We start from the raw sequence: 14908 nt of genomic DNA, 5'->3' as shown, positions 1-14908 counted from the left end.
AGCCAGGATCCTCCTCCCCGAGTGCCCTGCTGATTAGTTCCGCAGGAGAGGACTCGGGGAGGAAGCGTGCCGGACTACACACTGACGTCAGTGTGACCCGGGCTCAGGGCAAGCAAAGGAGGAGCGGCACTGACAGCACATCTCCCCGTGAAAAAGCAGATGTGTTGCTGACAAATGCAATTTGTATGGTAATAAACAACTGTATTAACAATCGTTTATAATAGCTATGGCAGTAGTGAGCGCTAATCGACATGATGTATTGTTGATCAGCACTAACTAACACGGGCGAGAATCCTGCGCAAGTTTTGTGCGTTGCGAGAACTCCATTTTATTATTGAAATTAATGGGAAACACTTGCGATCCTCTGATGCGCGTGAAACATGCGCCTGAAGATCGCAATTTCCCAGAAGTGATGCGAGGCATTTTTGAATGAAAAACTCCTCGTATTGGCGTGAAAAACGCACGTTGGCAAGCGCGATATCTGGCAGAGATTCTCACATCAATATCGTGCTCTCCCGTGTGAATGTAGCCTAAGGCCTGTTTCACATGGCCAAAAATCTCGCACAGGTTGGTGAATTGCGAGACGCACAAAACTAGCATGAATATGAACTCCATTTTTTTAAAATGGACTCAAATACATGAGCAATGTTTTGCATAACGGCATCCGCATAAAAACGCATCCGAACGCGATATCGGGCAGAGTTTCTCACTCATGTGTAGGTAACCTAACAGGCAGAAACCTGTGGGTATCTGAGTTGGTGACCCTCACGATGAAGTGATCACATGCTTTTTTCCAAAAGGCCACAGAACAACTGCAGTTGTACCTCAGTTGGCAGATTTTTATCTGATGTCTGAAGGGCACAGGGATGTTTAATTTGAATATAGTAACATAGTATGTAATGCTGGAAAAAGCCCCGTGTCCATCCAGTTTAGTCTATTACCACCCCAATGTTGATCCAGAGGAAGGCAAAAAAAACCAATAAGGTAGAAACCCATTTTTCTCCTTTAAGGGCAAAACTCCAATCTGGCAATCTGGCAATCGGAATAATCGCCGGATCACCGGCCCTCCTGAGTAATCAGTGATATAACATGTAATATTGTAACGCTCAAGAAAGGCTTCCCCTCTTTTATCGAATTCGCCATCACCACATCCTCAGGATAATTTCACGTGAGCGATCACTATATCGGGTCATAAAACTTGGCTCAATATCGCAGTTGCCAAAGTACCCGCAGATGTGAGATGTCAAAAACGCCTCCCATCACTTCAGTACAGTTGCAATCGGCAAGTGTTTCACACTTTTTTCAATGGGAAACCCACATCGCACTAACATGCACCTTGCATGCCATGCGATGTATTTTCTGACCCCATTGAAAACACTGGGCAATGGTGTTTTTGGAGGGAAGGCCAAAAGATAAGACATGCAGCGATTTTGTTCCCACACTGCGATGCAGGGGGGAAAAAAAGACAAAAAAACACTCATGTATGTGACCCCTTTCAAGTGTCGGGTTTGTGTGTCTTGCAACACACAAATCTCGTGCGATGTTTCTTGGACGTGTGAAAGTGACCTCAGGCACGGTTCCATGACGATCACTGCTTCCCATGGCTTATTCTCTTCTTCCTATTAGAATGAACAGGCATGATGGACTGAGCATGGAAGTTTATCGTGGAGTTGGTAAGAGTAGCCTTCAGACAGTTCGCCCAACAGCTATATCATGTGCGGCCAGGGAAGTGGACAATAGTCAACGGGATTGTTCCATAGGGGTTAAAATATAGAAGGAAAATGCAATGTAGCCATCTGGTGGGCTTACCTTGCTCTGGTAGGCAGGGCTGTCCAAGAGGAAGGTTGCTTTCATGGCCTCCGGGTACATACACGCCTTGTACAAGGACTGCGAATAATACAGCTTGTACTCTTCAACCTCAGGGTTTATCTGCATGAGCTGCTCATAGCAATCCGCGGCGTTGACAAAGTCTTGCATCTGGTAGTAGCAGTACCCCAGGAGAGACAGGCCGGCCCTGGACTACAACAACAGAAATACATATTAAACATCTAAAGTGCTACTTACTAAGATAATGAACAAAACCTAATTACTTAATGAACATAAGTAACTACTGAGTCAGCCGTAAACAAATCCTAAGCATAGGTCTGAAGGAAGAGGACTCTATCCATACCTTTAGTCCTCTTCCCAGTGCTGTCAGGGGCCCCAAACCTTCAATTCTGTACAGTGTGCGCATTATGCTAATTAGTGCAAACCATCCCATGGGCGGATCACACGGCGGGGCAGATCACACGGCGGGACCGATCCAGATCTCGCTCCTCTCATTCAGCCAAAGCCCGGCTCCTTGACTAGTGATTGACATCTTCAGCCCCAGAGACACTAGTCACTACCTCTGCCTACCTCTACAGAGCCACCTATTGGAAGGTAGCTTTCCTGTAAGTCAATGTCAGCCTTTTTAACAAGCCTTATAACAACTGGGAATTGTGCGCCAAAGCCAGAATAACCATGTATTATATATATATTTACCCTGTTTCCCCAAAAATAAGACCCACCCTGAACATTAGCCCTACCACGATTTTTTAGGATTTTCAGGGAGGCTTGATATATAAGCCCTACCCCAAAATACGCCCTAGCTGCATTACATAAAAAAGGAATACATTACCTAACTGGCTCGGTAATACCATGGCTCAGCGAATTCATAAATCCTGCTTCCACAATACGATGGCTGTGATTGGTTCTTCCTTCGACCGCTGCTCAGCCAATTGATGCAGTGCTCGATGAAACAATCAGAGCTATCACTTCCTGGAGGTGGGATTTATGAATCCTGTAACCAGGAAGTGATCTTCTGTGGGCGGCCGAGGACTACAAGAATCACGTCGGAGCTCCGGAGCTGTATGTGGGAGTGGGAGGAACCTAGGAGGGACCAAGCCTGCTAGGTAAGTCTAACAAAACATCCCCAAAAATAAGACCCTGTGCCTCTTTTGGAGCAAAAATTCATATAAGACCGGGTCTTATTTTTGGGGAAACACGGTATACAATAAACACTGCAGCATTTGAGAATAAAACACCCACGTGGGCTGACAACGCTGTACTGGGTTCATGCTGTCTGCAGTTCTCTTCAATTTTACCCCTAATAAAAGTAAAAAACTGAAAAAATGCAGTGAAAAAATATATATTAAAAAATAGTCCTATATGTCAGGTCAAAAAAAAGCTGCAAAAAGTACCTGAAGAAAAAAAAAAAAGACAGTAAACTGCCATATGGGTAAAATCCCTAAAAAGTGCCTGGTCCGTTAGAGCTGACACACCCTGGTCCTTAAAGGGTTCATGAGGGAGATTAGTAGAAGAACCAATGACATATGATGCAGATACACAAGCGAGAGGTAATTACATATCAGCAGCGTGATATAAGAGTATTACGTTACCCGATATTGTTTCTGCAGCTCGATGCTGAGTATCTGCACCGCTTCTCCATATCTTCCTTCCTTTATCTGGGAAGGAAAGGCAGAGGTAATCTTTTCGCATCAGTAATGTATATACGGGTGCGCAAATCTTCTATCCAGAGCGCTGTACAAAGCGATGCCAGTCAGCTGATCCCAGGCTGGCCGCTGTCGAATTCCCGTGAGCGTATGCGCATTTGTGGAATGGGCATTGCGTATTTGCGCACACAGCTGCGTTTTTTACTGTACTTTTAGCGCACGTAAAAAAACGCACCGACGCTCTCAGCTATTAAAATCGGTAATTAATTTAATGAGTTTAAAATGTTCTCTTTCCTTGCGCAAATGTGCAGGAAAATAGAATATGCGTTGTATTTCTTTGCGCAACCGTAATGCACACACCAAATATGCACATCAGCAAAGCCATTCAAATCAATGGTCTCCATACTCTGCGTATCACGCGCGCAAAATTTACATGCGCAAATACGTTCGTGTGACTCTGGCCGTAGTGGCTGTACCTGTGGATCTATTTTCTGTGGATCGCGCGCGCAAAAAATTCATGCACAAATACGCCTGTGTGAATCCGGCTTACAGCTCAGTCCCATTCACTTTAATGTGAACTATAATAAACTGTAATACCAGTAGTAAACCGCAATACCAGGCACAGCTACTACCTAAAGGGGACGTGGTGGTCACTGGAACATCGGAGCTTCATGAAACAGTTGATCAATGCGGGTGCAGAGAGAGGCAGACACACCAATCTAGTATTAATGTCCTAAATTTAAGGGGATTGTCCCCTTTAAGAGCTCCCACCCACTTTTTACGGTTTTTTTACGCAAATGTCAATGGGACTTTCTAATGTTAAAAATGCATCGCAAGTTTGTGTTTTGCGATTTTTGAGCGACATGTTTTTAACATTAGAAAGTCCCATTGACTTTCGCAATAAAAATCGCGGCAAAAAAAATATATATATCACACGAGAAAAGCGGGAGCGATGTTTTTGTTTGAAAAAGCAGCTCTGGTTCTCAAAAACTGCGAGAAAGACACGATTTTCTCATGGCAATACTGCGATCGCTCATGTGAAACTGGCCTATGTTTACGTATTAAACGCTTGCACACGCAATACACAGAAGCCAGAATCCACGGATTCCAAAGGGTTCGTTCACATGCACATATTTGGCGCGCACATTTCAGTCGTGCAAAAAAAAATAAATACGTAGCATGCTTATTGCGCAGGGAAGGGGCGCATTTTGATCTCATGAGACTAATTGGCCGTTTCAATGTCTGAGAGCATCGGGGCGGGTTTTTTTGTGCGTGCAAAAATTACAATATAATACGCGGATGTGCGCGTAAATTCTCAACACCTATTCTGCAAAAAACACGCCTCTAGAACGCATGCGCTATTGTCAGCCTGGCCCTAGGCCATATCTGCATGATGGGTGTTATGAATTTGTGCACGTGTGTATTTTACTATCATTTTTGCATGTGCAAGAAAACAGAAAAAGGGAGCGTGCTCGTGTGGTTTTTTTGCATGCGCAAATACATTAAAACACGCACAAAAATGCAACGTCCATCATGCAAACACGCAGCTCAAGAGAGTGTAAATATGCTTCTACCCATGTGAAACCGGCCTACGGAGCACTGTTCCCTGGCAGCAGTTGGCAGATATATAGGGCATTGGTATGTTTCATGATTTGGGGAGGGGGAGCGCAATTTAGGCGATTTCACTTTGAGAAGCTGGATGCCCCCTGTTACTGACCAGTCTGAGTATCCGCCATGCTTCACTAATACCATGCTTCACTAATGCCAAATACCCATGATGTAGGGCGACTCTTAGAACCCAAGGCGATTGATTAAAGGGGTTGTCCAGGTGTAAACGCTCGCTGACCTATCCTCAGGACAGGCCATGGATAGCAGATCGGTAGGGGGCCACCACCTGAGAACCCCACCGATCAGCTGTTTGCCACGGACTCACGTGTGCAGAAAGCAGACAGCGCTGTTCCCACTACAGTGGCCTGACCAGGTATTGCAGCAGAACGGTACTGGTGCATCTTATCTCCACCAGAAGTATGGGTGGAGACATAGTGATGGACTATATCCGCCATGTTTACGTCCCCAAGCTTCTGATTGGCTGGAGGGTTAGGGGTAGGGTTATGCTGACAGCAGTAGCAGCGGGGGGCCTGAGGTTTGCCGTGCCAGGAGGGTTAGGGTTACGGTTAAAGGAGTAGCTGTGGCTGAGGCTTGCACTAGCTGGAGGGTTAGTGTTACCAGTAGGGTTAAGGGAGTACATGTGGCACTACTAGCTGGCAAAGCAGCAGCATCAGCGGGACAGAGTGCCCCGCACCTGTAGCTGGGTGCTGCGGACACGGATCGGACCGGCAGCATTGGAGGGTGACAGCGCTGTTTGCTGCGGCCCCAGTAGCGTTGGGGAAGGCACCGCAGTCTCTGAGCAACCTTGTCGGCAGCACAGCTGGCACTGACACCCTTGCACGGGAGCGGCCGCCCGTGACAGTCACACACTGTATGCAACCAAAAATGTTTGTCCCACCAGGGACACTGACAGCGTCGGAGCATCCAGGGGAGAAGGGAGCGCCGTGCACACGGACATCAGCCTGGAGGGGACATGATGGCAGAGCGGCAGGGAAAGTGAAGGGACCAGCGTCAGACAGTCACCAGCTTGGAGCGTTCCCCAAGTCCACCAGGACAAACCCTTGTCTCCATCCATAGTCCTGGTGGAGACAAGACGCACGCAGCAAATAAAACCGCACTGATTGAAATGGCTGATTAGTCTTAATGAGTTCCAGATGTTTTGGAATGACGCAGCGTATCACGCATCTCCTAGCGTATTGCGCGCGCGTTTCCCATGCCCATTGATTTTTATGGGGGCCTTTGGTGTGCAAATGTGCAGAAAAATAGAGCACGCAGTGTTGTTGTTTTTCTGAGAGATCGAAATACGCAGAAAAATACAGAAATGTGAATTTCGCCTTACAGCGATCCTCGTCATCTCATTATGAAGTACATGCTACTTCTCTGGCCAGGCCTGTCATCTACTGCGAGGAGGGTGAGAACTACACAAATGAAGGACCAGATGTGACTACGGATGAGAAGGCCTCCCAACAGACGGCGCCGGGACCATGTAGACACCAGTCTCACCAGCCTGTAGATGGTTGCAGTGTACTCCCCATCCTTGATCTGCAGGGCGGCCATTGCAGCTGGCTGTCAGTGTCCCCGGACTAATCCGTACAGCAATCCCCGGTCGTCTAGCACAAATCACGGTTACCAAGGCCGCTCATCCAGCTCCCTAGCAACCAACCGGAAGTCAGCTCTTCACGTGACTTAAATTCCACGTGATGCTAGTCGTAGCTCCTGCTTTTTTTTTCTTCAAAAAGAACAAACTTTATTGCAAGTGAACAATGCTGATGAGCTGCTGCTTCTGCTGCTAGGAGTCAGTCTTCTAACCAAACAGTAAGTCCGTATTGTCTGTTCCCCTTGTGTGGAGGGCTGCATGTGGGGTCTGCAGGGTCAGGAGCCCCCTCAGTCCTGGACAGGGTACTTAGCACTACTTCAAAGGCTCACCAGGAACTTTGCAGAAACTTTCACTGTTTCAGTAAGACTTTTTTTGAGTTTCTTCTTCGCCATCCATCTTTGTAGCTGTTCTCACTATTGCGCTGGTTGCCATTGGAAAGGGCAGATCACCGTGCAGTCTTGGGATCTAACATCTGTGCCAAAGTCCCCAGAGACAAAACATGGCTGACCGACTGACCGCTGCCTCGTGCGCCTTAGAAGGAACATCAGGGGCATTTTGAATGAGGACGTGGAAAATGACATTTTTGGCCTCTTAGTACTCCAAAAACTGGCAGATGTCCGTTTGTCCAAATGTTCTCTTAATTGCCCAAAATGACGTATAAAGTGCAACGTTTTGGCTCGCAGGAGCCTTTTTCAACCATACAAATAGCGCATATATATATATATATATATATATATATACACACACACTCCCCCCATGATTAATCATGATTAACCCATTAAGGAACGAGCCCTGTATATTGAGAGTGCTTGGTCCTGGGCTTAAACCTGGATGATAGTAAAAACATGGCACGGGATATAGCAGGAGCAGGTCGGGTCCCGACAGCCTAGGACCTGGAGGAGAAGGGAGAAGCTGGCTTTAACCCCTTCTGTGTTCTCTCTTGCAGGCTACATGGCGCTCAATGATCACATGACCGCTGGGATTCCCTGCTACAGCAGAGCTGCAGGGTCCCAGCAGAGCCTGATCAGCTCTGTTAGTAATTATTGTCACTACACGGGGTGTTTTGCCCTGTAACTTGGACTCCTATGGATGCCTCAGCTACAGTGGAAAACTGCGAAATATAGAAAAAAAAACTACAATGTGAATGCCCCCCAGAGGTCTTCTATGACATCATGTGGCACATAGATGGCAAAAAAAATTGTTACAAAAATAAGGCCACATGCGCCCTGGCAGGTCTGATTTCCACATGCAGAATCCGGCACTGGCAGCAGCGCGTCCCTGCTTCCTGACTCTTGAATCGGTACTGCGGATGGTCCGCACGGCTCATCGTTGGACATGCGCAATACAGATTTTTCTTTAAACTCCTTCTCCCACGGAATCCATGGCCCGTCTGCAATGTCAATTGCGGAGTGGCTGCGGGTTGGACGTCCTCCATTGACTTCAATGGAAGCCATCCGTGCGGGAACTGCAGTAAAATGGAGCATGCTACGATTTTTTTATTTTTTTTTTTAAATCCGTGAACGGAAACAGCACTTGGTTTCCGCTCGGGGCATGAAGAATCATTTCTCCATAGCCTAGGATTCCGCAGCAAAAATCCACTCGTGTGTGTGTGAGGCCTTACCGTGTTTCCCCCAAAAAAGGACAGTGTCTTATATTAATTTTTGTTCAAAAAGGTTTAACTTTTTTACATGTATAGCTGCCTGGATACTATTTAAATTGACTTTTTTAATTAACTGTTAGCAGGGCTTAATTTTGGAGTAGGGCTTATATTTCAAGCATTCTCAAAAAGCCTGAAAAATCATTTTGCATCCTCGAAAATTCTGGAAAAGCATGCTATGTCTTATTTTCAGGGAAACAGGGTAGTAATAAAATTATAGAATAAAATAAATATATAAAGTTACAAAAAAAAAAACAACAACCCACCGCCAACTTAAACCGTCGCCATATGCGCTCTGTAATCCAAAACGATACAAATTATATATCATAATGTCTGAAACAAAATGATGAATACTAATTTGAAAAATAAACCGCTACAAATTTAAAAAACAAATAATATTTCTTTTTTCTTAGCTTTTTACTCTAATATTACTAAAATGTGAAAATAATTCAGTAGGGAGAAAAGCCCACGGTAAAAACGTCCAACCTCAATCGGCAAGTGCTTCCCATTGCTTTCAATGGGTAACCTCACATTGCACCTCGCAAGCCCTGCAATGTTTTTTATCCAGGCCCGTTGAAAACAATGGGCGAGGCTTTGCGAGGGAACGCCCAAACATAGGATTTGCCATGATTTTTTTTTTCTCGTAGCGCGATGCAATGCAGGGAAATAATCGCTCATGTATAGGACTCCATTCAAAAAAATGGGGTTCATATTCATGCGTTTCACTTTTGGGGCGCAAATGCGCAGGAAAATAGAGCTTGTTTTTTTTTTGTTTTTGTTTTGCACGACAGATATGCGCACAAATGTCACGCTATTTTCTCGGGTGTGTGAAAGCAGCCTCAAGCATAAGTTTCTATGTAGTGAAAGGGCTGCCAATTTTTTTTATTTTTTTTTTACCCACAATATTTTAACCATGTTTGAAGTTTTAAAAAAAACACCCACATCCTGTGAAATAAAAATCTGCAATGTTGGGGCTCATTCACCCGAGTGTAAATACGCAGCGTAATAGGCGGTGAATGGAGTCTATGAAAGTACATTTGATTTTCATTGATCATTCACATTTGCGTGTAAAAAAGAACGCAACATGTTCTATTTGCCCGCGGGACAGAGCCCGATTGTTCTTTATGGGTTTCGTATTTAAACTGTACGTACGCAATACATTAAGCATGTGCTGCGTCTAATATGCAACGCCGCTAAGAGACAGAGCAGGGAATTAAAAAAAGAAACATGTCAGACTGCGCATGACCGCGTATCTCACACGCCATACGCAGTGATAGCTCGCTCATCACCGGCTCACACAGCTGTGTGAATCAGGCTCTTATTGGCCTGCAGTGGGGATTTAAAGGTAATCTGCCAGCTGGAACACCCCAACATCATGTTGTAGAGCCGGAGGAGCTGAGCAGATTGATATATAGTTTTATGGGGAAAGATTTAGTAGAACTTGTACTTTATTCCTTTATATCTCTGCTCATCCTGAAGAGTCCAGTGGGCGGAGCTATTGGTGATTGACAGCTGACTATTTGTTTGTGATCTTCCACAATAACTTTATATTATTTTCACCAGAATGCACTGAGATGGCGAGTTAGCAGAAATACTCCGAGGTCCAGACCCACCACAATGGGAACCGCGTCTTCCCTGGTGAGCCCTGGAGAGGTGATCGAAGATACATATGGCGGAGGAGGCGGAGAAGCTTGTGAGATCCCTGTAGAAGTGAAGCCCAAGGCGCGTCTTCTCCGCAGCTCTTTCAGACGCGGGCCCAGGGTCATCGGGGCCAGTTTTAAATCCACTGCATCAGTGGACCTGGAGTATGCTGCCGAGTACGACCGACTCAAGAAGGAATATGAGATCTTTCGGGTTAGCAAGAATAATGACATTGCTTCCATGCAGAAGAAGGAGGTGAAGCTGGACGAAGAGAACAAGCGGCTGAGAGCAGAGTTACAGGTATATCTACAAGAAATCTTGCAGAATGTCCGCAGCGGGACCACACGGAAATTTTGCGAGATCTCCGCAGCTTGAAGTCCCGCAGGTTTTCAAGTGGCTTATTCTGCTGCAGCCAGCTATTCCCCATAGGAAGAAGAGGTGGCTGCAGCAGAAACGGCGATAAAATTGACATGCCGTGGCTTTAAATTTCAAGCGGCGTATCAATTTCAGCGCGGCGTGGACGGTATTTTTGCAAACAAAAATTGCTGGCGGGATTTCCATGCAGAAATTCCACAGCAATTGCACACTGTGTGAACCGGGCCTAATATAATTTATTGGTCAGCTGCCCTTATATTATCCTAATATTCTACAAAAGTAGTTTTCTAGGCAAGATAATGTTGTATTCTCAGCATAAAATATATTAACCGAAAATGACATATTCTTTAAATCAGTTCTTTCGATTAGACATATTTTGCACAATTTGTTGCGATTTTTTTTATTTTTTTTTATTTTTTATTTATTTTTTTTAAGATTTATTTTCTATTTCATTCTCTATATTAAAGAAACATCTTGCAGTTCTCACACTGACCATCTAACCTAATAACAGTCTGATACTTCCTGTTCTGTAGAGAAAACTTTTCAGCCGTCATCTCATTATTAACAGCAGTATTAGGTTAGTTTCACACCTGCATTGGGGATTCTACTTCCCTGCTCCTCTGTTTGAAGATGTGCATTAAAGGAGAACTCGCCACCTCCTGTGACAACCTTTTCCACTCCTTCATCATCCTCACTGTCAAAGTTTTCTTTTCCTCTCTGTACAGGTCACTGAGTATACCCACAAGACTCAGTGTCACTCAAATTGTAGTTAGTCCCAATTAGAGATGAGTGAGCACGCTCGTTTAAGGCTGATGCTCGATTGAGCATCAGTTTTGTCGAGTAACTGATTACTGAGTAACTGAGTGGAGGGGATAGAGAGATCTCTCTCGCTCCCCCCTCCCCCGCATGGTGCTCGGTCGAGTAATCGGTTACTCGACAAGGCTGCACTCGATCGAGCATCAGCCTTAAACGAGCGTGCTAACTCATCTCTTGTCCCTATCCATTTGAAAGGGTGAAGTCTGCTACAGATTTGCATCAAAATCTGCAGCGATGGTGTGGAATTTGATGCAGATTTAGTTGTTGATTTTTCTGCTGCTCGACATGCTCTATTGGGGATAGATCTGGGGGCTGTGCCAGCCAATTCACAGTTGTGAAACTTTCGAGACATGTCTTGTGATGATTGCATTATGTGGACAGGCATTATCCTGTTGAAAGATACCATTTTGGATGGTAGTTATGAAGGGTTTGACAACATGGGCAATTCATTGTGCCATTGTCATAATAGATTGTCCCCTCCCCAAACCATGACCTGAGGAGTTGGACCTGCGTGTCGCTCTGATATCACAGCGGGGTGGACCCTTTCTCCAAAATGCCTATGGATATGCTGACTAGTATCACTTTGCCCCAAACAGAATCGGGACTCATCCCTAAACACAACTGTTCTCCATTGATGCGTCCAGTTGCGTCTAGCAGTCCACTAGGTTGGTCTATGCTGGCAGTGAAATTAGGTTAAGGAAACACACTGCATGAGGGTTCTAGAATGCAACTTGGCATCAAGTGGTTGTTTGTGATCTGATTCTGACGCCAACCACTGCTCAGATCTGTTCTGCATTTCCTGTCTGTCAACAGCTGCCATCTGCGCAAGTTGACGGTTTTCAAATGGCAGCTTCCTTCTGCATGGACGTGTTCCAGGTCTATGAGTACTGCGGCCTTCCTGTGTCCCCTGAGTAATTACTTTCTCTATACCGACATTGCACTATGGCTAGTCCTTCCGGAGATTTTACGATATGATGCCCCCCATTTTGATCATGCCAATTATCCAACCTCTCTTAAAGTTAGATATTTTGATGTTTGAGCGCTATCACTTGGCATACCTGTAGACCAAAAAAAAAAAGGACCTGGAGGAGGGAATTGATGGAAAACTGATCAAATGTGCTGGCGACACAAAGCTAGGAGTGATAGTTAATACTAAGGAAGAGAGAGAGTATTCAAAAAGATCTAGAAAAGCTTGAAGAGTGGGTGGTGACTCACAGAATGGTAGTTAACAAGAAGAAATGCAAAGTCCTACATCTGGGCAAGAAGAGTGGAAAAAGCACATACAGAATGGGAGGAATTGGGCTAAGCAGCAGCACATGTGAAATAAATTGGGCATACTAATAGATCATAGACTGAACATGAGTCAACAATGTGATGCAGCAGCCAAAAAGGCAAACACAATTCTGGAATGTATTAAGAGAAGCATAGAGTCTAGATCACGTGAGGTCATTATCCCCCTCTACTCTTCCTTAGTCAGACCTCATCTGGAATACTGTGTCCAGTTCTGGGCACCCCACTGTAAATAATACATCAACAAGCTGGAGCAAGTTCACTGAAGAGTTACCAAGATGGTGAGCGGTGTGCAAATCATGTCCTATGAAGAACAAGTAAAGGATCTGGGAATGTTTAGCTTGCCAAAAAGAAGGCTTAGAGGACACTTAATAGCGGTCTACAAATCTCTGAAGGGCTGTCACAGTGCAGAGGGATCAGCCCTATTCTCATTTGCACAAGGAAAGACTAGATGCAATGGGAAGAAAATGAAAGGGAGGAGACACAAATTAGGTATTAGAAAAAACATTCTGACCGTGAGGTCATTCTAATCAATGAGTGGAACAGGTTGCCACGAGAGGTGGTGAGTTCTCCTTCAATGGAAGTCTTCAAACAGAGGCTGGACAGACATCTGTCTGGGATGATTTAGTGATCCTGCACTGAGCAGGGGGTTGGACCTGATGACCCTGGAGGTCCCATCCAACTCTACCATTCTATGATTCTACCTTCTCACGTAACACAATTTATAAACTAAAACTTTGATCTTAGTTTCATACTTTTCTGCAGCTCCGTTTAGATCTAACACTTTCAATCTCCACCAGTGTATATGTACGTTTTTGTTTTTCTTTTTGGCTCCTAATTTTTTTTTGTTTGGGATAGCCCCAATAGCCCCATTATCATCAATCTGCCTGGTGTGTTGGTGTGTAAGATATGCCATATTTGGCACTTCTGGAAATATGAACACCAATGTGAAAGGGTCCTATTTGAGATCATTACTCTAACTTAATTAAAGGTAGCAGCAGTGCTCGTTAGGTTTGGAGTTGGTATCATTGATGTTTTTCTTGTTTTGTACTCTTTACATACAACCTCCTTCAATGATGTTTTTCATAGGAAGACACAATGAGTTTGCAGCTAATGAAGTTGACTTCCCGTATTAGGCACTTCAGAAGACTTACCAGAAGATCCTGAGAGAGAAGGAGGGTGCGGTGGAAGCCAAGTACCAGGCCATGGAGAGAGCCGCTACCTTCGAACATGACCGAGATAAGGTGAAAAGACAGTTTAAGGTAAGTAATAGTCTTCTGGAGAGGAGTATACCGTCTCATGTGAAATGTGTAGTGGACCAACATGGCAGCCGTTATGCAATATGTGGCATGTATGACATTTAACCCCTTAAGGACCAGAATGTTTTGGTCCAAAAGAACCAGTAACTTTTTAGGGATTTTACCCATGTGGTGGTTTTACAGCCTTTCTTCTTGGCATCAGTGGTGGGTCACTTTCTTTTTTTAGTTATAATTTTATTTTATTCTATGATATATATAGATTAGAGATGAGCAAACGTGTTCGGCCCCGCCCCTTTTCGCCCGAACACCGAACTTTGCGAGGACTTCCGTGCTCGGGCGAAAAAAGTTCGGGGGTTGCGGTGGGGAGTGGGGGGGGGAGGGAGAGAGAGAGGGCTCCCCCCTGTTCCCCGCTGCTGCCGCCCGCGCCGCCGCGCCTCTCCCCGCCCCCCGGCGCCCCCCGAATCTTTACGCGCGAACACTGAAGTCCTCGGAAAAGCCGGTGTTCGGGTGCGTAAGTCCTCGTTAAGAACACGTTCGCTCATCTCTAATATAGATCTTTTTTTTTTTATTTTTTTTTTTTAACCCCCTTGGGACCAGGCTGTTTTGTACCTAAGGGCTTATTCCGCCGTCCATATATCGGCCGGGTTTTCACGCCCTGCCGATATACGCTGTCCCTCTCTGCAGGGGGAGGAGGCGGGCTGGGCCGGGAGCAGCGCACTGAGCTTCTGCCCCCTCTCTGCCCTCTCTCCGCCCCTCGCCACTAACTTAGCTCCGCCCCTGGGCTGCCTCCTCCCCCTGCAGATAGGGACAGTGTATATCGGCCAGGCGTGAAAGCCCGGCCGATATACGCACATCGGAATAAGTCCTAAGGACCAAACACTTTTTAGCCATGTAGTGGTTTTACTGCCCCCCCCCCCCCCACCCTTTTTTTTTTTTCTTTCCTTCAGCTACCAAAATAATTCTTTGCCTTTTTATTTTTATTTTTTTCTGTGACATATAGGGCTATATTTTTAACATCTTTTTCTCTGCCTCTTTTTTTTTTCTTTTTCTTTTTTAGCTTTATTGTGGGTAAAAACAAAAAAAAATAAAAATTTTTTTTAACATTTCTAATTTTTTTTAATTACTTTATTTTAGCATGAATATACTATGGGAATGGTTTCCTCATTTTGTTTCGGACGTTTTGATATATAAT

At 45.1% G+C, this 14908-nt stretch overlaps 2 protein-coding genes across 3 annotated transcripts in view; one reads left to right on the top strand and one right to left on the bottom strand.

Moving 5' to 3' along the window:
* The window catches only part of LOC136586741 (intraflagellar transport protein 70A), a 59164-nt gene extending 52408 nt beyond the window's left edge, over positions 1 to 6756 (bottom strand). Inside the window, exons 1-3 of the mRNA XM_066584936.1 lie at positions 6585 to 6756; positions 3420 to 3485; positions 1810 to 2019 (exon numbers count right to left, since the gene is read on the bottom strand). Of these exons, the coding sequence (XP_066441033.1) occupies positions 1810 to 2019; positions 3420 to 3485; positions 6585 to 6638 (330 nt within the window). The 5' untranslated portion in view covers positions 6639 to 6756. The remainder of the gene's footprint in view (positions 1 to 1809; positions 2020 to 3419; positions 3486 to 6584) is intronic.
* Positions 6757 to 6826: 70 nt separating this feature from the next.
* The window catches only part of NPHP3 (nephrocystin 3), a 72472-nt gene continuing 64390 nt past the window's right edge, over positions 6827 to 14908 (top strand). Inside the window, exons 1-3 of one of the 2 annotated variants that reach the window (XM_066585579.1) lie at positions 6827 to 6896; positions 9899 to 10276; positions 13594 to 13719. In XM_066585579.1, coding sequence (XP_066441676.1) covers positions 9953 to 10276; positions 13594 to 13719 — 450 coding nt within the window. In that variant the 5' untranslated portion in view covers positions 6827 to 6896; positions 9899 to 9952. Of the gene's footprint in view, positions 6897 to 9898; positions 10277 to 13546; positions 13720 to 14908 lie in introns of those variants that run through there. The other variant, XM_066585581.1, reaches the window with a different exon arrangement.

Source organism: Eleutherodactylus coqui, chromosome 12 (genome assembly GCF_035609145.1).
Source record: "Eleutherodactylus coqui strain aEleCoq1 chromosome 12, aEleCoq1.hap1, whole genome shotgun sequence".
Taxonomy (NCBI): Eukaryota; Metazoa; Chordata; class Amphibia; order Anura; family Eleutherodactylidae; genus Eleutherodactylus; species Eleutherodactylus coqui.
This window is presented reverse-complemented; position numbering and strand designations above follow the sequence as displayed.